Source organism: Musa acuminata, chromosome BXJ1-7 (genome assembly GCF_036884655.1).
Source record: "Musa acuminata AAA Group cultivar baxijiao chromosome BXJ1-7, Cavendish_Baxijiao_AAA, whole genome shotgun sequence".
NCBI classification, from domain to species: domain Eukaryota; kingdom Viridiplantae; phylum Streptophyta; class Magnoliopsida; order Zingiberales; family Musaceae; genus Musa; species Musa acuminata.
This window is the reverse complement of record NC_088333.1, coordinates 28512374-28539638: the sequence shown is the minus strand read 5'-3', so window position 1 is coordinate 28539638 and position 27265 is coordinate 28512374. Positions and strand designations below refer to the sequence as shown.

The 27265-nt window shown below is 37.1% G+C and overlaps 1 protein-coding gene across 2 annotated transcripts in view; it reads right to left on the bottom strand.

Moving 5' to 3' along the window:
* Nucleotides 1-26847, bottom strand: part of LOC135679006 (phospholipid-transporting ATPase 3-like) — a 32874-nt gene extending 6027 nt beyond the window's left edge. The window contains exons 1-21 of one of the 2 annotated variants that reach the window (XM_065192334.1): nt 26317-26847; nt 23006-23071; nt 22810-22871; nt 22535-22616; nt 22337-22447; nt 20042-20119; nt 19808-19904; nt 17705-17811; nt 12792-12857; nt 12550-12671; nt 9642-9726; nt 9484-9561; nt 9275-9391; nt 5742-5891; nt 5521-5634; nt 2138-2280; nt 1788-1889; nt 1652-1715; nt 1350-1562; nt 421-586; nt 136-215 (exon numbers count right to left, since the gene is read on the bottom strand). In XM_065192334.1, the coding sequence (XP_065048406.1) occupies nt 136-215; nt 421-586; nt 1350-1562; nt 1652-1715; nt 1788-1889; nt 2138-2280; nt 5521-5634; nt 5742-5891; nt 9275-9391; nt 9484-9561; nt 9642-9726; nt 12550-12671; nt 12792-12857; nt 17705-17811; nt 19808-19904; nt 20042-20119; nt 22337-22447; nt 22535-22616; nt 22810-22871; nt 23006-23071; nt 26317-26529 (2316 nt within the window). In that variant the 5' untranslated portion in view covers nt 26530-26847. Of the gene's footprint in view, nt 1-135; nt 216-420; nt 587-1349; nt 1563-1651; nt 1716-1787; nt 1890-2137; nt 2281-5520; nt 5635-5741; nt 5892-9274; nt 9392-9483; nt 9562-9641; nt 9727-12549; nt 12672-12791; nt 12858-17704; nt 17812-19807; nt 19905-20041; nt 20120-22336; nt 22448-22534; nt 22617-22809; nt 22872-23005; nt 23085-26316 lie in introns of both variants that reach the window. The other variant, XM_065192335.1, reaches the window with a different exon arrangement.
* Nucleotides 26848-27265: the final 418 nt, after the last annotated feature.

Genomic DNA, 27265 nt, shown 5'->3' with positions numbered 1-27265 from the left:
TTATACTCAAGGGAAACTTTAGTAGTTGGTTTATGTAGCCCTGATGCATGAGCTAGAGGCTATCAGCAACAATCTGCTTTTATAGCACACTATTCAAGTTAGTGTATTATAAGAATCCAGGCCAGTTCATCGTACCTTGTCCTCGGCCTCCCTAATTGCATCAGTTTCCGAAGTGATAATGAATTGCTTCATGTCATTATTGATCAGATTGCAAGCTGCACACAAGTATAGGCATCACTCAATAAGCTTTCAACTTGAGAATAGCATCACTCAATAAGCTTTCAACTTGAGAATAGAATCAATGATACATTCACATGGAAATATCAATAGCTATACGACAAGATGCTACAATTATTTTTTAGCACTCTAGTTCTTGATGTGAAGCAATCACAGACCTATATGACATAATATTTGACATACCATATGCTATGTTTATTGCAGTCTCCATCTTATCTCCTGTCAACACCCAGATTTTTATTCCAGCTTGAGACAAAGTTTCTATACAAGCCGGAACTCCATCTTGAAGTTTATCTTCTATAGCAGTGCATCCTATTAGTATGAGACCCATTTCAATCAGCTCTGCCACCTATAACAAAGAAATTGAAAAGTTACACATTGGCTGCAGAATACATTTACCCACTCAGCTTCCCAACAAATAAATCCAGTTGCAGATATCACTTAAGTCAATCATACCAAGTGTTTGGCAAAATATCACCAATATGCTGACATTATAACATGGTAAAAGCAATTAAGAAGGAACGTTGGAAAGTCAAATTACATCATAAACCATCTCAGCATCTATGAACAGGTAGTATTCAAGAGAACAGGCAAATAGTGGGTCACTCCATGTGCAGAATTCATGGTGAATATCCTTGTCTTCCTCACTCCTAGCTCTCTTTTGTCAGCAACTGTTGCTGGTTGTAAGCTTTTTACACGTTTTAATAAATTTCTATTTTTAAGGGTCAAACTTGTGTTTTCTCTTGTGCCTTTCAACTTGCATAATTTACAGACACAAAACTCTATAATACAGGTAAATAAAATAAAATAAAAGGGAAAGTCAAGGGCAAGCAAATAAAATAAAACAGGACAAACACTTCAAATTAAGATAGTTAAGTTTATTGTTCAAAAAGTACTGTTCCTGCTATCAATATAATCAAATAGCTTAAATATGAGTAAGAGAAAAGGCATTCAGATTTGTGCAATGTATGAATTATGTGTATAACACAACAGATATTCAGATGTGCAATGAATGAAATATGTGTATAACACAACAAACACATACTAAGGAGCATAGAACTACAATTGGTCCACAAACACAGTTTTAAGAGAACAGTCACAACCCAGCACACCTCATCAAGTTTCTTCTCACGATCTCTCAGAGACGATTTGGCTTGAATAAATTTCTCATTCCACTTTTCATACAAGTCATTTGTTAATTCCCGATAGGCAAGGCAAAGTGTACGTAGACCTGCAGAACCAAACTGCTCCAAGTGCTCCCTGGTTAATCTTTTAATATCTTGATTTGCATCGGCCAATCTTTCATATATAACAGTATCAGCACCCTGTGAATAATTTATAACTTAAGAGTTAACTATCTTAGGATTAACTTTGTACAATAGTATGCCTAGAAGTCTTAAGACCAAAATCTTACCTTACAATAGAGGACAAGTCTTCCATTAGGATAGCGACACACAACCGATTGGCGCTTCCTCATGCTATCAAAAACCAAAAGCATATATAGCAAATGCCTTGATATAACTCAGGTCAGAACTTGAACTTAAACTTACCTGTTAAATTCAAGAACATTTAGGATCTCATAGGACACATCCTGTATATTTCCCATCCTTTCAACATGTGATTCACGTACCATGACGGTAGTTGGTGTACGCCTGTCGAAATAGAACAAAAAAGAAAAAAAATTAAACATGGATTTAAATCCAATGAATGCTGAATATATGGACCAGTACTGACATTGTTTTTTAATATTTTCAATATTGGTACAGTCCTATAAGGTTATAGGTTCCAGAATGGGTACAAGAACTAGTTTTTAAAACTTTTTAACTTTAAAAAGGGACAAAAGGCTAAATATGTTATACCCAAGATGGAAAACCAAACAAAAACACAATCTTAATATTACCTACAAAAGAAGAAACCAAAATTCTTTGCAGCAGTTACAAGAGCAGCCTCATCTGGTGATGCAGCTTGATATGTGATCTTTTCTGGTGATTCATCACCTTCTGGAAGAACGGTATGACATAAAGCAAGACATCTGAAAAATTCCTACACATGAAATAGGATCAACTTCAAAACAGTGTAGTAGTAAACTAAATGTAATGATCAAGTCCAAAGATATAGTCTAATTTTATTCACCTAAAAAGAAAGAAATGCTCATAAAACAGCATTAGGCTACACATATTTCCCACATTTTTATATAATTATTTATACTTGAGAAGAGGTTGATATACACAAAAATTAATGAAAAACAAAAATATCATAATGATTTGCTGCGGGCCATATAAATTCATCTGCAACATTGAGATTTGTTGAGAGAAATATCATTAGTTAATCCTACAGACCTTAAATCCCTGTAGTGTTGATATAGATCAAATAAATATAGATCCAAGCCAGATTTACATGGGTCTAATCCAAATCTGCATGGAACTTGCCTAGATATATGAGAATCAAGTCTGGGATCACCTGAACCTAGCCTAGTTCTTCATAGATCTTGGACAAATCAATATAAATCTAGCTCGGTTTACATGGACCTTGACCCAATCTGCCCAAATTTGCATCAAATTAGCAACCACCAACCTAGGTCCCAACCAAAATCCAACTAGATCCAGGCTAAATTCATGGCAGATCTAAACTAGGTATATTTGGCTTAATTTAATGCAAAGATCAACTTCAACTTTCTAATCAAGAGTTGCACATTATTAAATAAGCGTCTAAATGCCAACAACATAAGCATGAAGAATTAAGGTTGTATTTTAAAACCATAGGCATCCTTTGCAAAATCGTGCAAAATTCAAACCAAGGTTTGCAATACAATCCAATACAGTTAAATACAAGCAGTAATTTCGTGCTCAGTCTTATCTGGAGCACGATATGTACCAAGATATCAACGCATAGTATGTTGGTATAACTTGAAACTATATTGGTCCTATGTCGATAGTTGTGCATCCTGAGCACAATGAGGATTGCTCGTCCTATTGTGGCTCTTCCCCACTTACTACAACTCGAACTTATACCAATCCAAGCTAGGACCAGTAGGGCTCTGATTCCTGAAACTAAAACTACTAAAGAGAAGAGCCCTAACAATAAACCACGCCCCCTCCTCGCCCCCCCCCCCCCCCCCCCCCCGCACACTCAAATCAGCTTCGAAACCCTAAACCCTATGTCCGCCACCGCTGCTTTCGTGCGCAACTCCCTCCGTCGCCACTGCCTTAACTCCCTCCACCACCAACGCCTTCATTCAAAGCTCCCCCCGCTGTCGCTGCCTTCGCACACATCTCCCTCCATCACCGATGCCTTCATCCAAAGCTCCCTCTGCTGTCGCTGCCTTCAGCACAACTCCCTCCACTGCCGATGCCTTCATTTGAAGCTCCCTCTGCCACCAACGCCTTCATCCGAAGCTCCATCCACCTACATCGCCTTCGTATGAAGCTTCCTTTGCCGCCGCCACCTTCGTTTGAAGTTTCCTCCACTGTCGTTGCCCTCTCCTTCCCCACCTTCCTCTACAAGCCAATTACTCCTCTTCTCAATGCCTCTTTAGAGTTGTTTAGCACTGGTTAATCCCTCTTTAGAACTGTTCTTAGTCCCTCTTTAAAGCTATTTAGAGTGGTTAATCCTTGTTTGGAACTGTTTAGCACTAGTTAATATATTTTTTTATATTTTAATATTCTAGAGCATCTCGCTTCACTAAGGCGAGCACCTAGCACCTCGAGTGTTTTGAGACCTTAGCATCTTTTAGTGCCTAGGCGCTTTTAAAAACACTGGTTTTGATGAGGTTCCAAATGGTCTCAACTAGTTCTATAAATATTTTTTATGGATTCTTTTTTTTATTGATTTGTTATAGTGATTTTCTTTTTTTTCTTCCCATGTTATTTTTCTCATTGAAAGGGCAACTAGACAGTAATCCAACTAATCAGTCTTACCAATCATCACTATATGGGATGATCTTGAAACCGTCCCAAATTAAGAATCCCCTTAAACATCATCCCCACACCATGAACCCAAAATAATCTTCAGATGCTAGAAATTGTTTGTGAGGTGATGATTAAAACAACAGTATATAAATATTTTTTTTATCACCTAAGTTGGTTTTTTCCAATTGCCCCATGCCTGTTTTCCTTGTTCTCTGTGCACGTCTCCGTATGTATTCACACCAAGATGCTAGCTACAAGATACAAGATATCAGAGGGAAGAGAGGCTTGCTGGACAGATGACCTTCTTACACCAACCATATTTATCTTGGATTTGATATAAAATGTACCAATTTTGTGATCATATATACCCATTAAAATCCGAATCACCAGAAAAATCTTTCAAATTAGGATATGTTAGGAATCTACTCCTTCCTACAATTCTGACAATTCACATAACCAAGGTTTTAGATATGAAGAGAAGATAGAGGGAAAAGGTGGATTAGAGGAGAGGAGTACCAGGGCCAACAGTGGCAAGTGGTACGGCATTGAAGGGTGGAAGCTGAACAAGAGAGAGAGGGAGAGAGAGGAAGGGAGGGAGGGAGGGAGGCCACAGGCGATAAATAAAAATAGAGAGGCCATGAGTGAGAACCCTAAATGAAAAGAAGGCTGAAATGGACGAAACTGCCAGAAAAAGACTGGTACATGTGCCAATTTGCCACAGTAGTTAGAACCGTGGTTTTAGATGTTTGCACTTCGATAGTTCAATTGTTCTTTAAGAGGCATCAAATGTTAGTATTTAGACTCATCCTAACAACACTGCCACACATGAAAGCACAAGAACTGATTTATGTCCACAGCTAAGTCAAAGCATGTCATATAATAATCACCAAGTTCAACTTTCCATTGCAAATAAATCAAACTAAATAAGCATCCGTAATACATTAGAAGGGAACTACCATCCAAATAGGGAAACAAAATTTATTATATGAACTAGCTTGAAGTAGAGGTACAAAAGTATGTTCCAACCAATTGTTAGAATGATTAACTTATATTATTGAATAAACTAATCATACACAAAAATCTAAATTTGGATGATGGTGGAAAATAAATACCCCGATATAGGTACACATTACTAACAAAAAGATCCTTAATGGTGAATAAGGTCTGGGTACACAAAAATAGAAAGATAAAGGTAAACAAAAAGAACCTTAATGATGAATCATACATATGGGAAAAGTAAAGAAGTGGCCACTTTAATGTGACAAGAAATTCTACAACTCATTCATGTAACAGAACTTGGTTTACAAAATCAATCAAAATAATTCTCTGTAACCAAATACCAAAAGAACAACTTTGTAAAGATCCTTGAATCTACCTTGCAGATCTCAGGATCACGCTCATTCCTCCAAGCACCACACATAATCCTGGCATCATCAAAGTTAAAACCTTTCTCATGAACTGCTGTGTCTGACGACTCTGACCTATTAACCTATAAGCAGAAATAAAGAAAATATGCATCAGTAACTTGAATTAGAACTCTAAATGCTTCAAAGTAATTGCTACTAGTGCCATCTCGCAAGAATGACATACACATACCTCATTCATTTTTTTTCCAGTGCGTTGTGCTTGTCCTTTTTCAATCTCGGTAATACCAGTTCCATATGCCTCTCCACCGATTGAACACTTGAAGAACTCCATCAGGTTTCTAGTTAATGTTCCTGTTTTGTCGGAAAATATGTATTCCACCTACACCACAAATCACTTAGATTTAGCATCATAAACAGTCAAGAAGCTAATGAATAGGATAAAAATGCAATGAAAGTTTGTTTGTATGTCAAATATTGTTGTGTGTTCACCAACATGATTTAAATGCTATAATATAATTATGATTTAGCTATGCTTATTCTGGTGCATCTCGACTTTCATTGCATACCAAGGCAAAATTTCCTATGTTCTAACTATCCATAAAGGACATGGAAATTCCAATCAGAGTATGTTCTCTTCATTTTCCATAATGTTTATCAGGGAAAGATACGAATTTGATATAAATGAACCAGGTAAATATTAGTTCTACTTTAGTTATTTCTGTTTCAGTTGCTAATAATAGAAGATCTAAAGTAAGAATTGCATCCTACATTTCAGTGATCTATTCAAGCAGTAATAAAAGAAAAGGCAGGTTGGAGTCTCGTTTATCTCTTTATTCGACAATGCTGGACATAAGCAGAAAGCAAAAGGTTTGGTGGATCTAGCATGATTGCCAGTTGTTTCCCCTCATTTTTCCTTCCTGTGCCTTCTGTTCTCATTTTAAATTTCAGTTATTTCTTTCTTTTGCAGTAATCTGTCTGCTGTGACTACCCTTACATAAGATCCAATTACCATGGTGTATGCTTCAACTTGTCTCATCTTGTAGAGTAGACATTATAAAAGTTTAGCTTGAACTCCTAAATCAAAGGAGCAGTCAGACAGATATTAGGCAATAGCTTAAAGGTGCAACAGTCAAGTGGTTGAGAACCACTTAAGCTATTTCCATACTCAAGTATGATGAAAAATAATTGCCAAGAGATATTAAAACATGAAAAGCAGATAACAAACCCAATATCTATAGAGTGGAAGCAAAAAAAAAAGATAAGTCAACAGCCTGCAAAAGCAAAAGATAAATGGTTCAATATCAATTTTGATATTGGTTTTGGCCTCTTTATAAAATCTTTAATTTTCATAGTTTGGAACATGCAGAAGCCTTGTTATGTCAGGGTTTTCAGTAACTTGTATTCAGCTTTTACAAATTTAGCTAATCCGAATCCAGAGCATTACTTTTATTGAACAACTAGTCAACAAAAGTTATATTTCGAGTTGATAAGGTATAGAACAGTTTTGACTTTTGATCATTTTGGCAATTCCTATGGTTTTACTGAAATTTACAAGCATGTTTGGCAGCTTCAGCAGTTTTGAAATTTCAGCAATTTCAATCCAAGTTGATGATTCAAACTAAATCGAATCCCAGGAGAGTTCAGAATTTGTGATTGCCTGATCTCGATAAGTCTTGTTTTTTCTTCTCTTTCCTCTCTCATCGCTAATACCAAGATATAAAATTTTCTAAAGAAAAGCATGCAGCAATTATAAAGCTAAGTGCACAACAGAATTAGTTGATTTACCAAGAAATTCAACCAAATAAAGATCAGCTGCAAAATTAAATTGAAGTCAAAAGGGGAAATGCATGGATGTATGAATAATAAAATATATATATTTTGTTATTCTGAAATTAGAAAAATTACATAGAAGTATCTAGATTCGCTCACACTTTCTCAATTAGGGGGAAGTTAACTGGTATGTTTGGGTGGCTTAATAGGGAAACTTCCTTCCCTTATTAAAAAAAAAAAGTAACTTCCTTCCCCTCTCAGTATTTATTTAGATTCCGAAAATATTAAAGAAATATATGTCCAGTTGTAATAAATAAAGTGCATTTTCTTAAGAAAGACAGAATTTTAGATCTATTAAATAGCTTTAGCCCCTTCTGTTCATCTCCTCTGACTTTCTTGTTCTATCTCTCTCTGTTACTCAAATGCATGATTTGCAATACCATACCATACCACTCAGTATGGGTGGTACATACCAATCCGATAGAGGACCAGTATGGGTGGTACATCGCTACACCTTAGTGTCTCATGTGTTGGCATGCTCGGTACAACTCGGTACGTACCATACCGACAACTGATCGGTACACCGATTGATGGTACGGTATTCAGAACCTTGCTCTTATGTTTTACTAAAACTAATAATGCAGCAGCAGTGTCGTCCATGTTTGAAGACCAAACAATCTCAAAACTCTTTGGAATGATTTAACAGACATCCCATGTCATGAACAACTGTGATTGTCTCCCTGAAGCATCTCTATTATTGTTTGAATTGCATTGAATTGCAATTCTCGTGCCTAATTATGAGCAATCACAGGAAGTTCCAAATCAGTCTGGGTTACAAGAAAAATTTTAATATTAACCAAGTTTTGCAAGAAAGGATGACATTCACCATCAAACTGTGCAGATCAGTTTTCAATATCAGTCATCATCAATATTGACAGCGAAGATAATGTTAGTGAAGTAACAGGTTACAAAAAACTAATTGTTCTAAGATCAAGCATTGGCATTCATCACTAGAGGATGAACACTAGATTGTCATAAATCATAAGAAAGCAAATTGCACTACAGAAAGGAACTAATGTGATTTACATTCAGAACAGAACAGCTAAGTTCAATTGTGTTCAATCTGAGAAAGGAATGGTTGAATCAAGATTCTAGGCAGGTGTTTTGAGAACATTCACATCATAAATTTTGTGGCTATTCAAAGATCACTAGTTACTACAGGAGTATCAAGAGTAAGTAATTAATCTGACTGAAAATATGGGTAACTTATATTTCATTCAATTCCAGAGTCAGAAAAAACTGAACTATAAAAGTCCATATCCGCTGTCAAAACAGAGTGCTGCATGACTTAATAATTAAATAAAAGAAATCCTTGTTCTTTTACCTCAAATTCCTTAGCCTTCTACCTCCCCTTCCCTGCTTTATTATGTTATGGCAGACAAACAACAATTGTACTACACTTTTTGAAGGTCACAAGTCATAACAGTACACTGCTGTTTTTTATGACAATATAGACCCAACTGCAATATAACTTATTCACATATAATTTTGTGGCCATGATTGTGATAAACCCTTTTCTGTTCATGTTCTTACATAACGAATCAAAAATACGAAGGCCTAGGCTGTTAACAAAAGCATGGCCTGACTGACCGCAACTTACATCACCTACTAAAACATCTAAGGTAGACATACCAAACTTTATGTACCTGAAAACAAATTAGTGTACCAAAAGTGGTAACACAGTTGCATCAATGCTAATGCCACGTGAGTAATAACATAATGCGCATCACTGCTCATTGTAAATATGATGATGGATTATAATTAATTGAAAGTGATACATGGAGTATAATTATTTCATACTTGATATAAAACTTTAAAGTTCATCAATGTTCATGTATCCAAGCTCATCTAAATATATCTATATCAGGTTACGAAATAACAAATAAATATTAGCTAGATAAACCAAACAACAATAAAACAATGTAAGCATACCTGCCCAAGTTCCTCATTCAGATTGGATGTCCGTGCTAATGCAGGGGTGTTACTTTCAGCATGATACATATGCAAATCTTTATTGATAAACTGAGTACATTGAATGAACTTAATCATCTGAAAATGAAAAAAATCACATGAAAAAGCTAGTTATATTAGGTAATATAAATATTCTCAAATGCTGATTGCAGTAAAAAAGGAGATCCCACCTCAATTGAGACATAGAGAGAAATAGGGATGATAGTTGAGTATAATGTTATTAATGTGAACATTGTCAGAATAGCAACCTACAAAAAGGATAAAAGATTCACTGCAACAATTTATCATATAGAACATTTATTGTGCTTAAATTCTTTCAGGCAGTTACCACGAATCTATTGTTAGGATTAAATTGATCCTCCACGTCTCCAAAAAGCCCAAGGTAGTAGTATTTGCGATTGATAAAAATTCCGCTAAAACACATCAGACAATTAAAATCTGTCAATAGTCATAAATAAACAGATATTTAAATACTGCACTCTAATCAAAGTTCAACTTCCAACCTAACAACAACATGTGGATGGCCAAAACTAAAGTCTGATCATGCTATCTGTGTTTCTTTTTTTTTTTTTCTGGTAGCATCTTATTTCTCTTGCAATCTAAACGATCAAAAATTGCCTGAAAGCAATATATTTCAGTTATTATATAAATACTGTGAATAATTGTATTTTAGCAAAAAATTGTTAAAACTTCTCACCTATGCCACTCATTCTTGATCACAATAAAGGCCAAAGAAATAAAATGAAGATCAATAGATAAGAAGTTCTAGTGTTGCATAAGTTTCTTTTATTAATCCAAGGACCATAGCTATAAGGTTGCAAACGAGTCAGTTCTTTGCAAGCAGCTAAGTACTCGGCTCTTGAAAGGTTCACTTGACCTTGTATGCAAGCAGCCAAGCTTATGAATTAGGCTCAAGCTCAAGGTTAAAGAACTAAGCTTGAGACTAATTCAAGGGCTCAATTTTTCAAGTAGTCAAGCTTGAAAATGGTTTAAATGGCTCTAGCTACCTCCCGCTCATAAACTCATGAATAAAATCACTTCCAGGCTCATGAACAAGCTTCTTGTAGACTTGTAAGTGAAGGTTCATAATAAGTTGACAAATAGCTGGTATATACAAAAAATTGCTATTAAATTATTTATTTAACAAAAAAGTAGGCTAATAAATAAAGTATATATCTAAACATATGATTACACAACAACAATAACAACAAAACCATAAGTCCAAACTATTTGAGGTCGATTATATGAATCTTTTGCTACCATTGAGATCCGTAAAAAGTCATATACTTAATTAAATTCAGGATAGTTAAATCTTTATTTATAGTTTCTATTAAAGTCATTTTAGGTCTTCTTCTTTCACTCCTTGTATCACTAAGATTAATTATTTCACCTTTTCCGATTATCGCATCTGGAGATCTCCTCAACGCATGCCCATACCATTTTAAACTATTTTTTCTCATCTTATCCTCTACTGAATAGATACTTAGTTGCTCACGAATAAAAGTATTTATTTTCTATCTTTCCTAGCAACACCACATATCCATCTCAACATTATCATCTCGACAACACAAACTTTTTGTATTGTTTTCTTAACTCGACAACACAACGTAAAAAGTCGTTGCCGCTCTCGATCCCGATCTCGCTGCTCGTCGCTCCTGCTCCCGCTGCCGCTGCTTGCCGCTGTCGTTGCTCGCGCCTCCCGCGAGCCCTCCCGCTGCTCGCGCCTCCCGTTGCTCGCACCTCCCGCGAGCCCTCCCGCTGCTCGCACCTCTCACGAGCCCTCCTGCGAGCCTTCCCGCTGCTCGCGACTCCCGCGAGCCTTCCCGCTGCTCGCGCCTCCCGCGAGCCCTCCCGCTACTCGCGCCTCCCGCTCCCTTTCTCGCTGCCGCTGCCGCCACTCGCCGTTGCTTCGCGCGAGCCCTCCCGTTGCTCGCGACTCCCGCGAGCCCTCCCGCTGCTCGCGCCTCCCGCGAGCCCTCCCGTTGCTCGCGCCTCCTGCTCCCTTTCCCTTTCCCGCTCGCCACTGCTGCCACTCGCCGCTGCTTCCTCGTTTCTCCGTCACAGTATACTCTTAATATTAAGTTTATTTGAATTTTAAAATGACTTTCTTAATTTAATAGCATATTTTTATTTAAAATTTTAAATAATTATATTTATTAATTATATTATATATTTTTATATTTTAGCGCCTCGCTTCGCTCAGGCGAGCGCCTAGCGCCTCGGGCGTGTTTGGACCTTGGCGCCTTTTGACGCCTAGTGCTTTTTAAATCACTGCGAGCAACGGGAGCGGCAACGAGCAGGGTTAGGGTTGGGCAGCGATAGCTGATATCGATTTTAGTTGGTTCGATTGAACCAACTAACCACCAGAGACCGAACCAGACCTAAAATCCTGGTTCGGTCGCCTGGTTTAACCCAGGCGCTCGCCCGAAGTGCCTAGCGCCTGGGCTCGGGCGAGCTCCCAAGCGGTGCCTCTTTGAAGCGTGCCACCTGGAAGTGAAGCGAGGCGCTCGGGCCTCACCTCGCCCGAGCGCCTTTTTAAATCACTGATTTACCGTATCAACTATGAAATCAATGGCAGGTTCTATTTGATTTGGCAATTGAATCAAACCAAACCAAATATTTCTCAGGCTATTGTTCTCTTGTTCCCTAAAACCTATGGAGTAAGACATCGATTTCTCCATATATGATCAATTATGTCCATTGCATTATGGGCTCCCTTGAAAAGCATTGGTGCATGTGTAAACGAGATACTCTACCAACTAACCTATAGCCCTTGTCATAGACATCTTAACAAATATATGTCTATTAAATAGCTTGTCAAGATGGATATTCCATAATCCACACCATAGCTTTCTAATCTATTTATTAGATTTACACTTAACCCAACAGATTAGTATTGCTTAGAAAGAATATTCCACCTATAAAATACCCACGAAGTGATGGGTTCTTTTTGTGGTGATATATGACCTACTTAAGTAGTCAATTACTGACTGTTGGCAAAAGGCTCTACGAAATGCCTTTTAACATTTTGCTTACAAGTATTACAATATGTACTGCAACAAACTTTTGCTCAGAAATGAGATTCATTTATCATTTGACCACCAGCAAGTGTAATGTCATTTAAATTATCACTCTAGTTTTGTTTATGGATCATATTAATACGTTCGAGATACTTGATGCCATATGATAACATAGCAGAGAGCAATAAAGCAGCTTAAGTAAAAGTCTAACATCACCTTCCAATGGCTCCAATCAGACACATCAAGAACAATCCACCAAAAAGGGTAAGTATAAGTTTATCCAATTTCCTTTCCAATGTGCTTCTTTTAGAAGGAACACTCATAGAATTCATCATAACCTGTCATGTGAAGGTAGAAGCCATAACTAATATGCAGAACAGTTAACCTAACTCTTTAGAGAACAAGACAACCAAAAGAAGAAAAGGAATTGTTTAGAATGGGGGCTTAAGAACACAAACTTTTGTTTCATGGCCAGTAAAAATAACTGCCCCAACAACGTATTCCGTGTTCCGAAGGCTGCAACCCTGTATTACATTTTTACAGTTATATAAAAAGAGAATATCACAATTTCAGAAAGAAACATTCTAAATAAAAGTGAAAGTACTCCATGGGTTCAGAACTTCAGATACATATTTCACGTATACATATAATGATATATACCTGCATGGTATAATTAAATACAACACACACAAGCAAGCATGCACATGCACTGATTCACATTGGCACCAAATTTCACATGCAAACCTTCATATAATTAAACATAAACAGCAATAGTTTGGTGAGACAACAACAAAATGAAATACAATAAAGGAAAATCCACATTAAAATCAAGAACATTAACATGATATATCCAAAAGTTTGGAGCTTCATACATTCTCAACAATATACCCAAGGTATGCAATTTCGTATCGTACCAGAGTTTCGACGTTCGCTCGGTACGGTACGAAATTGCATATCGAGAGGTATATATATATATATATTTATATATTTTTTTTAAAAGGCGACGTCATATCGCCTTGGCGACGTGGCCTTTTCCTACTCCCACACGGGGCAACGTCGCCGAGGCGACGTGACGTCGCCTCGTTTATATATATATATATATATATATATATATATATATATATATAAGGCGACATCGCGTCGCCTCGACGACGTCGTCGACAACGACGACGCAACGTCGCCTTTTATAATATATATATATATATATATATATATATATATATATATATATATATATATATATATATATATATATATATATATATATATCGTTCCGTCCGGTAACGGACGGTCCGTGTACCAATAAGCTGACGAACCGATACGTACCACCTGTACCGGACGGTATTATTCGAAAGTGCATTCCTTGAATATACCAATATGATTCATAAGATTCATCAATCCAGAACTGAATCATTTACAGATGATGAGACAAAATAAAAACAGTAAGTTCAGATGGACATGACCAAAGTCAGTAAAACTCAGCCATGTGTCAGTCGAGAGTTGATTCCTGTCAGTCCTAGTGGCTCCTGACAATTCCAGCCAGTTGCTGGTCTATCTTTAGCCAATAACTACTACCAACTTTCAACCTAATCTAGGTAATCTTTCATTGCTTAAGGAAATTGCAGATGGTGTGGTCAATTTCAGAAAAAAATGGCCCCATTAAAGTATCTAACAATATCAGCCAAGGTCTGATCCAAATCAAATATTCTAGCATCAATTCCTAATTTAATCGTGATCTGTAAAACTTGATTTATAAAGGTCTACAACATGGTTCTCTCCTACAACTTCTAGAATACCTAAGAAAACAAAACCTTGAATATTTGCAAGTATCACAATTGCTTCTGTCATTCAACATTAATCAATACTAAGATCCCCAAGCATAAGCTTTGTTATATTAGTATACTATTTTTTTAAACATAAATATATGGACAATTGATATAATCCAACTTTGCCTGAATGTGGGTCTGTCCAAGCAATCCAGTCCATACTCCATAGTCCATACAGTGTTCAAAAGTGGAGATTCCTCTTAATTTTTCTCCTTTCATTAATCCTTTGTATTGCTCCTTTATTTGTTTGTAGCTGAAAACTTGTCTCTTACTGGTTAGACCAAATAACTTTTCTTGCTCACACTAATGAACAAGTTGGCAAGTCAAGTTCAACTGTATAGCCTGATCAGCTGTCAGTCAAGGTTTATAAACAAAAGCTGATAATGGGATTTGATTTAGTCAATAATTGACGTTTGGGCAGACAGTTAACAGAAAAACATAGAAAACCACTGAAATTTGTCCGAAAGTTCAAGGACTAGTGATGCACTATACTCAAAAACTTCTACGCTTACAGGGTAAAAGAATAACCAATATGAGTTGATCAACCAAGAAAATAAATGAATCAATTGATCAGCGAAGAACATTGATGAAATCTTAATGAAATTTATAATTTCAACATTATATATGGATAGAGACAGTCATAAACAGACAGGAGACTACACAATTAAGTAAAAGAACAGGCCCATTGTGCTAGCACATGTGAACCTTGTGGCATGCCAATGGCACATGAGTGCATCAGAGTCTCAGCAAGACATTGCGTATATGTAGAGCAAGGATTGCATGTGCCAACAATGTCAATCTTCCGAGACCAACATATATAGCACGTTAAAGGAAATATAAATTAATTTTATACAGGATGTTTCATCATCCTACAGAGAAAAATAAAATTTTATCTTACAGGATATGGGCAGCAAATATGAGATATAATCTTGTAAAAAGCTAAGCTAACCTTGTGCATGTATCTGTCATATTTCCCTTGGCAAACACGGTTCTACATACATACCTATACATACATATATGTGTGTCTATATATGTATATATATATGTGTGTATATATATATACACATATATATATACATACACACACACACACACACACACACACACACACACAATGGTTTCGATGCGCCTATACTTATATTATAAATAATCATGTAGACTGTTCATCTGAATCAGTTCAATCTACACAATTACAAAATATAATGTCTTAAAAATTCATTATGATAACTTTCAAAAATGTACAGTGACATTGATGACTGAGAGACTAATGAACTTGTATATGCCTTACTGAACTAGTATAACCATGGCATGCCTTACTGAACTACCCATGTCCTAGGAATTAAAACTTGATCCAATTCCAGTTTCAACAACCTATGAGACCAATATGGTACTAATATGCCCGGACTGTCATAGATGGCCATTGCGCACCTGCAACACCTTCGTCAACGGACCATTCGTCGCTATTGTCTACTTGTACATGGGTACTTCAATTTGGCAACGTGTTTTGCCCTTTCTTTTTTTTGCTTGAAAACAATGAGCAAGTAAGGCTATAGAGTAACCGCTCACTAGAATGGGCAAAACTACCTCAAAATAGCCCAATTTTCATGTGTCATGGTTTGTATTCTGCAGGTTGCGGTGCAGTGTGAAACGTCAGCCATCTCAGTACCCTAGAACCACTGGGTAAAGTTGGCATGTAAAGCTTAAGGGACTTTGTTTTCCAAAGTCCTTGTTTCCTCCTTTCTCTCTTTTCTCTCTTGCACACTAAGTGCATGTTGAATTGCTTGTAAAGCTACCCTCTTTGTGAGACATTAGGACTTATTTGTCGTTCATTATTTGTACTAATCAGTGATTTAAAAAGCGCTAGGCGCCAAAAGGCGCCAAGGTCCAAAAACGCCCGAGACGCTAGGCGCTCGCCCGAGCGAAACGAGACGCTAAAATAGAAAAAAAATATAATATAATTAATAAATATAATTATTTAAAATTTTAAATTAAAATATGCTATTAAATTAAGAAAATCTATTAACAGTATTGAAAATTAATAATTTCAAATAAACCTAACAATATTAACAGTATACTATATACTATTAACAAAAGGAGAAGAAGGAAGTGTAAGGGGGTGCTGAGCCTGCTGATTGAGAAAAGAGGAAGCGGCAGCGGCAGCGGAGTGTAAGGAGGCAGTGGCGACAGCGACAGCGGCGACAACGGCAACAACAGCGGCGAGCAGCGGGAGCGGCGAGCGGCGGGAGGCGGGAGCGGCGAGCAGCGAGCGGCGGGAGGCGCGAGCAGCGAGCGGCGGGAGGCGCGAGCGGCGACAGCGGCAGCGTTTGCGAGCAGCGACAGCGACGAGCAGCGGCAGCAGGAGCAAGAGCGAGAGCGGGAGCAGGAGCGGCGAGCAGCGGGAGGCGCGAGCGACGACAGCGTTTGCGAGCAGCGACAACGGCGATAGCGGTAGCATTTGCGAGCAGCGACATCGACGAGCAGCGGGATCGAGAGCAGCAGCGGCGTGGGTTAGGGTTCGGTTGTCACTTATAGCAGTTTTAGTTGGTTCGATTGAACCAACTAACCATCGGAGACCGAACCAGGACCGAACCAGAGCTAAAATCCTGGTTCGGTCGCCTTGGTTAACCCAGGCGCTCGCCCGAAGCGCCCAGCGCCTGGGCTCGGGCGAGCTCCCAAGCGACGCCTGTTTGAAGCGCGCCGCCTGGGAGATTAGCGAGGCGCTCGGGCCTCGCCTCGCCTCGCCCGAGCGCCTAGGCGAGCGCCCGAGCGCCTTTTTAAATCGCTAGTACTAATCAATTTACTCTTTTATAAGTCCTTTGAGACCTACGCAAGGTTATAACTAGGTTGATCCTTTGTAGTTGAATAATGCATGGGTGCCCCATAACTTAGGCAATTCCAATTAAGTTAGTGACAAGATGGTATATTGATTTATATCATCCCATATTATTGAATACAATAATAAAATAAATAAAATTATACCATTATTGAGCTATATGTTTGATGGCAATACTTTGTCATCCAGTATTTACTAGGCCATATCCATTACTATGGTCGAGATCTGAGACCTTATCCAAGTCTTTCCAGAACATACTGCTAGTTTTCCTGTGGCACGGTGATTTAGATGAGGCAGTGCACTCACTGTCAAGGCTTCCTTGACATTATATTGGATTACCCATTGGCATGGTATATGAAAGCCAACAGGAAAATTTTATCCCTACCATATAAACCGAATTACTATATTGTCCCAAACCCCACATTGGCAACAGTCACATGCAATGAGCTTCCCTTTAAACAACTACAAGCTCACAAAACATAAAAACAACACATATCAAAACACATTGGATAGAAGAAATATTGTTCAATCAGCAAATTTCAAAATGACAAGTCCATAGTAATAATAAGTAAAAAGGCAACAAATTATCAAAGTAAACAAGCACGTGATTTTTTAAAATACAATAAGTATGACTACAACTAAGACATACAAGAGGGTATACATTATCAAGTATTTTGGAGAAAATTCATGGAAATGCAAGGCTTGAACTCACTCTAAGTAGAATTTGATTTGGTGAAAGAGGTAAAGTTTGACTTTCAATGACAAGATTTCCAGTAAATGTGTACAGAGAATTGTTTGGCTGTTCACACTGTATTTCCCCTGTAGATGCATTAAAGGTAGTGTGTCAAAGCATTAGTTGGAGATCAGGTAAATTTTACATGTGAAGTATTAGCACAAATTCCATTAATTAGTTAATTTACTAACAATGGTCAGTGAAGAGGCTTAATAAAAAAGCCAAAAATCCATGATTGAAACTAAACAAATGTGAGATTGCAATTGCATCCAATCAGATGTATTGTGTGGAAACATGTAAAGTGTTAAGACAAATTCTATTAATCAGTTAGCTTTTGAACAACAGTAAGTGCAGAGGCTGCATAAAAAAGCCAAAAATCCATGATCAAAACTAAAAAAATGTGAGATTTCAAATGCATCCAATCAAATGCAACTACATCATAAAGTATGCAGTACAGGATCACAGAGGATAAAATTGACTTGACATACTTCCCTATTTTGATATAGCTATAACTTTCGAAAGCCATCATATAATTGAATCTATTTTGGCTCCATATTAATATTCTTGGTTGCATTAAACTGAGTAGCTTGATCCATTATTTGAGTTTTAATAACCTCATTCTTCTGTACAAAATTTGGATGATTAGTCTCATTAATCAATATTATGTTAGTACATCCTGTCTCTGCTTACATCACTACTCAGTAGTATGCAAAACAATGGCAAGAATACCTATAACCATAAGTGGTTAAGCCAGAGTTTTTAACAGCTTAAGCGCACCTGGTCTAATGTCTCATTATGTTAGATTGTTCCAGTCTTGGTTTGGTAATAATATAAAATGATTCTTACCCAAATTTTATTCCTATCACAAATATATGGGAATTGGTTTAAATCTAGTTCCCTTCAAGGAATTACTATGCAAATCTCATGATCCTAAAAATGCATAGGAATCTTCTGCCTCTACTCTGGTAAGTGACAATAGTTAGCACTTTCAGCAAAGAAAAACCCCCTCATTAAATCACATGAGAGGACTATCCACACTCCTCACTATCCCAAGTCTAAATCTATGTTCTATTTCTTCCGTGGCCCAACTGTACCCTTTAACTTGACTCTGTTGGCTGTCCTGTTTTCACCCTGTTTATCATTATCTCCTCTTCCATTATCAAAATACTTCTTTACTTAACTATGTTGACTCCTGTTTTCACCTTGTTATCAGTCATCTTCTCTGCCATTAACTCACTCACATTCACCTTCCATCCTTATTGAACATCATAGTAAAATTAAATCACATAAGCCAGATTAGGATCAGATCAACATAGCCAAGACCTGAACCTTAACTGATTGTTTAAAAGCAAGTTTAAACCCAAATGTAAACTATGCTTATAGCTTAACAGAAAAAGTTGGCAACCATGCTTCTAGTCATTGTTAAGGAGGCATTCCTACGAAGTTATAAGACAAATAACAAATCCCATGAGACTTACAATAGCAAATGGATTACATAGAAGAGTGTTTAAAAGAAATTAACCAACAAAACATCCGAGGAAGTAGTTACAGGATTTAAGAAACTAAATTTAGTTGATACAATTTCAGAAACTCAAGCATGTTTTGTAGAAAATGGAACGTTTCATTAAAAGAATCACTATGATTTCATGATGTAGAAGAAGTTCAAATTAGAGTAACACAAGATCTATGGATATGAAGATCTTAGACCATTAAGCATAGAGAACAAACTAAAAGCAAGCAAGAAATGAAACTTTTCAAGGATAATAATAATTTATCTTGCTCTTTTAACCAACAACTAGATCATTCTACAAATATTAGCCAAATGCATGCACCAGATAATGGTTGACACCTAATGAAGGAAACATGTCTGATGATAAAATAATTACACAGATGTTCAATGCTGCTGAATCCACAAAAAATATAGAACATAAAAACCTAATATTTCAGTCAGGTATCATATTAGTTGAAGCCTCGCATCTCAACCATTAGGGATCAACTGTAAGGTTCCTTTCCTTCTGACTCAACCAATAACAGTTCACTGGAAAAGCAATTAGTTGGAAGTCATCAATGAACCAACCAAACCTTTAAATTCAGCAGCTTTCTCAGGAAGTGAGTAATCCCATGTCCTCTCTAATGCTTTTCTAATCTTCAAATTTGTTTCCCCATCTAGATTTGCAGTCTGAAATCACAAATAAAAAATGCTAAACTATTAGATGAAATCAGGTATCGTAATTCAAATCATTTTAGTTGTTAAAATCATTTTTACATACAAAACACAGTATTCAAGTATTCAAATCCTAAAGGCTAAAAGAAAACCTCAATGTAGCAGATTCCGTCAGCATTTGTACTAGCGAGAAACAGTAAATCAGCCGGAAAAAACCCATCTTGCTTGACCTGCTCCAAGTCAACACACAACCATAAGCTCAATAACATGTACGGCTTTAAACCAGAAATCCTAAAAGGAATATCTGATCTAAATACATCAAACTCATAACTAAAAATATCAGATGCAAACCACAAGTGATAGTATTTGAGTGGTGGGTTGTCATACTGAGATCAAGTGGAAAAATGTTTTCTTAGAGGATAAGCTTAGATCTTAGGTGTTTTCCAACAACTGAGCAAGAGTAAAACAAATTGTTTGACTTTGAAAAAAAATACAACTTTTTTGCTTTAGATTTTTCTTTCTCTTTCTTTTTTCCTTTTTTTTGTATAACCAGCAAAGAGAAGAATCTTCTTATTTCTAAACTCAAACAGGCAGTAACACTTGCTACTGGATATTGCACAGGGGAACATTTGATTCAGAAGAAGTGACAAGCTAAATTCCAACCAGGGTCAAGATGGGCCAGGGCCACTTCACCCATTTGTGCAAAATTTAGACAAGGTGCACTTCATCTGCTCATTCACCAAAATACCAATTTTACCAGAGTTGGAAACATAGTATAAATCAGAAGAGTAGCTTGTAGGATTATCAAACTAAATCAAACAGTCATTTCCTGATCCATATGGGGTTTGACAGAAGACTTGACATCCGCTAGCCAGACAAAAAGAAAGTATACGCGTATCGAAAACTCATGGCCCTCACATCAACAGACCAAAACAAAACCAAGAGACAAGAAACCTCAAAGAAAGATTAATCAGGAGTTGAATCATCTAATTGGGGAAGCCATGATCAGGGATGATCTAGCAGAGTTCAAGCCAAACTCCAATTTGGCTCAACTAGAGTTCTAGTCATACTCCAATTCAATCCTGATTAAACCAAACCAAGATCAAGCTGGACTCTGAACTCAAAGACTGAATTCAAATCAGCTCAAGCCTCACTGAAATTTGGCTTAAATTGAATTCCAGTCGAATTCCAATTTAGCTCAACCCAACTTCAACTCAAACTCTGATTGAAATCCAATGTGGCTAAATAGAACTTGAGCTCAATCGAATCCAAAGAGGATAGGTCTGACCAAATTAGGTCCAACTCCAAGTCCAAAAGGCAATAGGACTCTCCAAGTCCCTAAGGGCATTAGGACTCTCCTAATCCTAAGGGCATTCTCCAAGTCCTAAAAGGAGTAGGACTCTTGGGCGTCCCTATACCTATAAAACCAAGGAGGCGCAGCACCCTTCAAAAGATCCCAAGGTAGTAGTAAGAAGTCCCACAACTGGCCCTAATTCCAACTTACATCGAGAACCAAAATAAGAGTTCAGAAAAGGATTCTGCCCTCCAACCGCATTTCTTTCTTCCTCAAGTTCCAATAGCCAAAGCCCTGCATTAAAGTTTCATCCAACTATTGTAAGAAGTCTAGAATCCCTGTTGTTCGCTGTCCAAACCTCAAAAGGAGGTTTCAGTAGCAAGAAAGGAGGAGAGATCGAAATTGACAGTGATCTTCAACCTGCCAAGAGCACCCAAGGATTGTCCAAAGACAACCTATGTTTTAACGGTTTCATTCGAGTCTTTTATCGCTTTTTATTTTATCACTCTTTCATTTGAGTCTTTCTTCTCTGCCAAAACTTCCATCCAAGAGGTGGTATTAATCGACAGATCATCGAACCCAAACCCCATACAGATCATTTCCTACTTCCATTTGGGAAGTAGCAAATCAAACATCCAATCCTATTATTTAACATTTATGTAGAACAGATGATATCACATCAACTTATGTAAAATATTTTAAAATTTATTTCACAAATATGTTTATGTAAATATTAGAATTTTAACTTTGAAATATTAAAATTAAAAATAATCATTAAAAATATCTAAACATGAAGAAGTAATCACAAAGATAAACTGAATAACTAAAAACTAGCTAAATTTTAAAATTAAATAATCATCAAAAGTCTAATCCACCAAATACAAAATAAAAATATGAATAAAATGGTTAAATAAAATGCTTACCAAGTCAAATTACTAACATAAGAATTAAGAAATATATTTCACTACTTGGTCATGGACATATTGTTATGCACAAGTTCTCTTTTTGATAAAACTTGATTGTTGTGCTAAAAAGCATACAACCCAAAACTTAAAGAACATTCCAATAAAAATAATAACCAAGAATCATTGGCCACAAACTCTCATGTGTCATATAGTCATCTATACAGTAAATAGAAGACTCTGAATCCTACCCTCACAATGTCTCCAACTTGTAGCTTTCTCCAAGAAATACTTTCCCACCTTTGACCTTGCAACACATCAACAGGAGTACTGTTGATGGCTGTATCATTCTGGAAACGCTTCTGCAGAGAGACAAGGAAAAAGATTAGGAGTACAGAGACAAAAGAACCATAAAAAAGAGACAATTAGGGTCTACGTGTTTTACTAACCCAATCTTCAAATGCTTCCTTAACAAGAGAAACCAAAAGAACTAAACTGAGAGGAACAACATTTGTTACAGGAGACACTGGACTGCAAGAACAGTACACAGCTTAGTACAGTGGATAATATATATACATTTTAGAGGCTAATATCACTTGATATATTAAAAGTACACAACAGTTATCCAAACTTTCAAGAACAAGTTAAAGGATAAGCTGTTAGTTGTACACTCAATGCCCAACATAAATCATAATACATTATATCAAACTCTCAAGAAGATTACCTGATCGGTGTAGTAGATAGGATTGAAATCATGAGAAAGTACAAATTAGCAACCCGCCTGAACTGTAAGTTTTATCATAGAATTGTTTTAGGATATAAGACAAAAAATTGATGTAATATGTAAAAGAACATGAACATTTTAAATAATTTTGGTAAAGGAACATAGCTAGTTCCACAAACACTAATGACCAAAGTACCTGTTCGAATAACCCCTTGGGTAGGAAGGTTAAAACATTGTATTTTGTTGTTGATATGGAATTACCCTGAAAAACAACACTTCAGGAAGATCATTGTCTTACAATCATAATAGCAAAAAGAGATCATCAATTATCATAGTCAAACCCTTTTTCAGCTAAAAAATATGCTAAAAAAAGAATTGACATGATAAAGCTATGAAAATTAATGGAACTACAAATTAATCTAGGAATAGCAATAGAGAATGAAGGTAGCCACCCTAGTTTCAGATAGCACTTAACATAAAGTACATTTTAGTACAAAATGAGTTTCGCATTATCAGACACCCATGTTCAAAATGAGTTTCACATTATTATACAACATTTAAGTACAAAAACCAAAAGAACTTAGACGAAACATAACAGAACATAATACTTTTGTGATCTAAGTGTTAAGAGTTTTAAGTATATTATGCCCTTTCTGAAAAGCTTAACATTATAAGATTAGTGGTCACTCAATTTACAAATTTATCATGGCATCGGAGAAGGTCATGAGTTACTCCTAGGCATTACACCCCCCTATTATTTGAGGTGTAATAAATAGTTTTTCTATCATTAGTCTTCTTTTAGATTTCACCATCTTGCACGTGGGTTCAGGTTCACATGTCAACCCCAATCCAGATTACGGTGAGTACAAATGTCATAATTATAGATTGGGCTCCTTATAAAAGCCCAAACTTCTAGGATTAGTGGCAGCCAAAGTACAAATCTTTTTAGTGTGTACTTTGCATGCATCCTGTTACACCTATACATATAAGGTTTGTGTTCCTTCAGTTCCCTGGACATCCATCTAAAAAAAAAAAAATATATATATATATATATATATATATATATATATCAAGGATTATAATTTCATACCGCCCAATATGTACCAGTTCGATAGCCCTTCGACACACGGTCCGCCCGCTACCGAGCGGTACCAATTTTTTGGCCCCATATCTAGCGATACAAGACTCTATCGGTCGCAATTTCGATCGTTACCGACCTGTACCGGGCAGTACCGATCGATTTCAACCTTTACTGGCCTGTACCAAGCGATAACGATCGAAACCGACTGTTACCATTTTATATCTATTTTCAAATGGTCAATTTAACCATTGGAGGCATCCTAAAGGGTTTTTAAACCCTTTCTTCCTCCCTCTTTCGATTCATTTCATTCTCACACTTACATAAACTTATTTTTACTCACAATCTCTCTCTTATTCTTACAATTTCACTCTCTTAAACTCAACAAAGCAACAATTTGTGGATTGGATCCACTCTCCTAAACTCAAAGCCCGAAAAAGATGTTACACTATTCTTACCTAATTTAAATTAGATTTGCTAAAATTATACTAAATGTATATTTATTTCTAACTTAAAAACTCTATCCAAATTTTTTTTTCTATTTTTCAAGTATTTTTGGAGCGTTTTATGCCTATTTTAGGCATGCCGCTTAGTACGCCTCGTTACATACCGTATCAAGCAAGGCTCGGTAAGCCAGTATGATAGAAAAATGCGAACCTTGTATATATACACATATGTATATATGTATATATGTATGTATGTATGTATGTATTTATGTATATATATATATATATATATATATATATATATATATATATATATATATATATATATAAAGCATTCAATTGGCTGATGACAATATCAACATCCTAAGCACAATTATTTTGATTCATTTAACATTATCCTAAATGTACATCTAACAGCACCTATCTATTTAACATTAGTTAAAGGTTAAAATCTATCCATCTCACACAATCATCACAATTTAGGCCTCCTACTAAATGTACATCTAACAGTACCTATCTATTTAACATTAGTTTAAGGCTAAAATCTATCCATCTCACACAATCATCTCAATTTAGGCCTCCTACATCTCCACTTTTCCCTTTCTTAAGCAGCCTGTTTGACCCACTTTCATCAAGTTGCTCATTGACATCATGCCAAGGACCCCTTAGCTCCTTCAATCAGGCAAATCCTCTTATGTCAGCAACTTTTTACTCCCCAAAGAAGGAGACATACAATCACTGAAAATAGCAACCAACAACAAGATCTTCATTAAATTTAGCATAAGTACTTCACTTAGTGAACAATTTTTTTTAATTTCCTCGTTGAATCTTGCCTCGCAGAAGTAACACTTGTATAAAAAAAAGGCATTCTACTTACAGATTTCAACTATTATTTTCTAAAGATCATCAGTTCATCAACATATATTTCTTATTTTATTCACTATTCCCAGAATTTCATGTCCTATATTGGTTCTATTACAACCATAAAGTAGTGAGATATGACCCGGTCCATTCCACTCCAAAAATAAGATAACTCACGGATACGAACAGGATCTCAATCCCAACAACCTAGGAAGAGACAAAAAGGAAATCTAATAAAGAAATAATTTGGTCAACCATCCAAAGAAATATTTTTCATTAAGTTAACTAATGTCAACACTCCGTAGGAATTAACCAGCCACTTATTCTGATAAAGCCAAGGCTCCTTAATTAGACCAAAAATATAAAATTTACAACAAGCCTATGATTTCTCCCAGAGTCATCACAGTCAAGCCACTCTTAGGAATTGGAGCACTTCTAACACTCCTTTAGACAAGAAAGCTGGTTATGCTATAGAAATTATAAAGGAGCAGCTACCATAGGACTCATGTTAGAAGAACACCTTTTTGTTGTCTGGTGGCTTGCATAGCTTTTGTGGGCCTTACATGAAGACGCTAACCTAAGATAGAGGACCAAAAATGAATAGTTAGATTTTTCCTTCTTGAGACTTGAGCAAAGTTGAACTAGATTGTGAGCCAGGTTCTAATTTCAACTAAATGAGAGTTCAGCAGTAATTCTACTGCTTAACTATAACTCAAGAATCTTCGTTTTCTCTCACCAGCAGGAAATAATATGATCTTTTAAGTCTCCGCAGTAATTACATACCTAGACCTACCTTCTAATTTTGCACGGAGCAAGCTCCAGTTGGGCATATAATCTGCTCTGAATCCCACAGATATAAGGCCCAAATCAGCATTGATATTTTTCTCAATGAAAACCATGAGAACATAACACTATTAAATTCAAATTCCCTGCATCTAACACTGAAGTTAGAAGTTGGGATTCAGTTCATCGTCCAAGCCCAAAATTCTTGTCGACTAAAAAACACCAACAAGACATCAAAATAGTCCATGCTTCCTACAGCGTGAGTCCGATCAAAGGCAGAAACATGAGAACCAAAAAACGCAAAAAGATGAACTAGATCCCGGGGAAGGATCCTCTGACCTTGAATCTGGCGATGTTATTGGCCTCGCGGTCGTTGCAGTAGATGGTGCGGTGGCTGGGAGCCTGGGGCTGCACCCGGCCGAGCCGCACGGTCTGCGACGACACTTGCCGGAGCTCCGCCGCCTCTCTCCTCCTCGACGCCTCCCCCGCTGACGCCGCCCCAGCGCCACCCAGCCGCACCGTCTGCATCCTCTCCCAACCCCTTCCGCCCATCCTTCCCTCCACCTCCCAAAATACAAACCCTAATCTCCTTTCGTCTTCCCCTTCTCTGATTGATGAAACACAGCAGCCGAAGAAAGGATCAAGAAGATATCTCCGAACAGTCTACTCTACTTCTCCGATCTCATTCTATCACCTATTCGCTAGGAGGAGGAGATTTGGGGATTCGATGCCGAGGTATGTGGCGATCTTCCCCTCCGTTGTAATAATATAATACAAGATCGTTCTGTTGAAGAGAAAGGTCGTCTGGGGGTAAATATTACGCCAAGAAAGTGATAAAGGGCGAAGGAAATGGGCGGTGGGTCTGCGGGTTTGTGGGCGGGGGTGTTCCGTTGCCACAACGGTACTTGAGGATTAAATCGTGTAACGCGTTAACCTGCGAGAACCGCGTGGAACTGGAGCCGTCTGATTACTCGTGACCGGTAGATGATGATGATGATGGTGGTCTCGTGGAATTTGGGTAGTCGGCGGGTCGTCTGGTACGACCATGCCAACTGACCATTCGCCGCCACCCTGTGACTTGAAAGATCTGATTGTGTGTGGAGCCACGTCATTTCCAATGGAAAGACAGGTATATAAACGGGTGAAACTAAAAGGGTAGAAAATATTAATAAAAATAACGGCGTGGTGGCGCCGTTAGTTGTGCGAGAAGAGACTAGGACGGCGAGAATACGCATATCCGCCCAAGTTGGACGCAGTTCGCATCGCACGCGCATGCGAACGCTTCGTT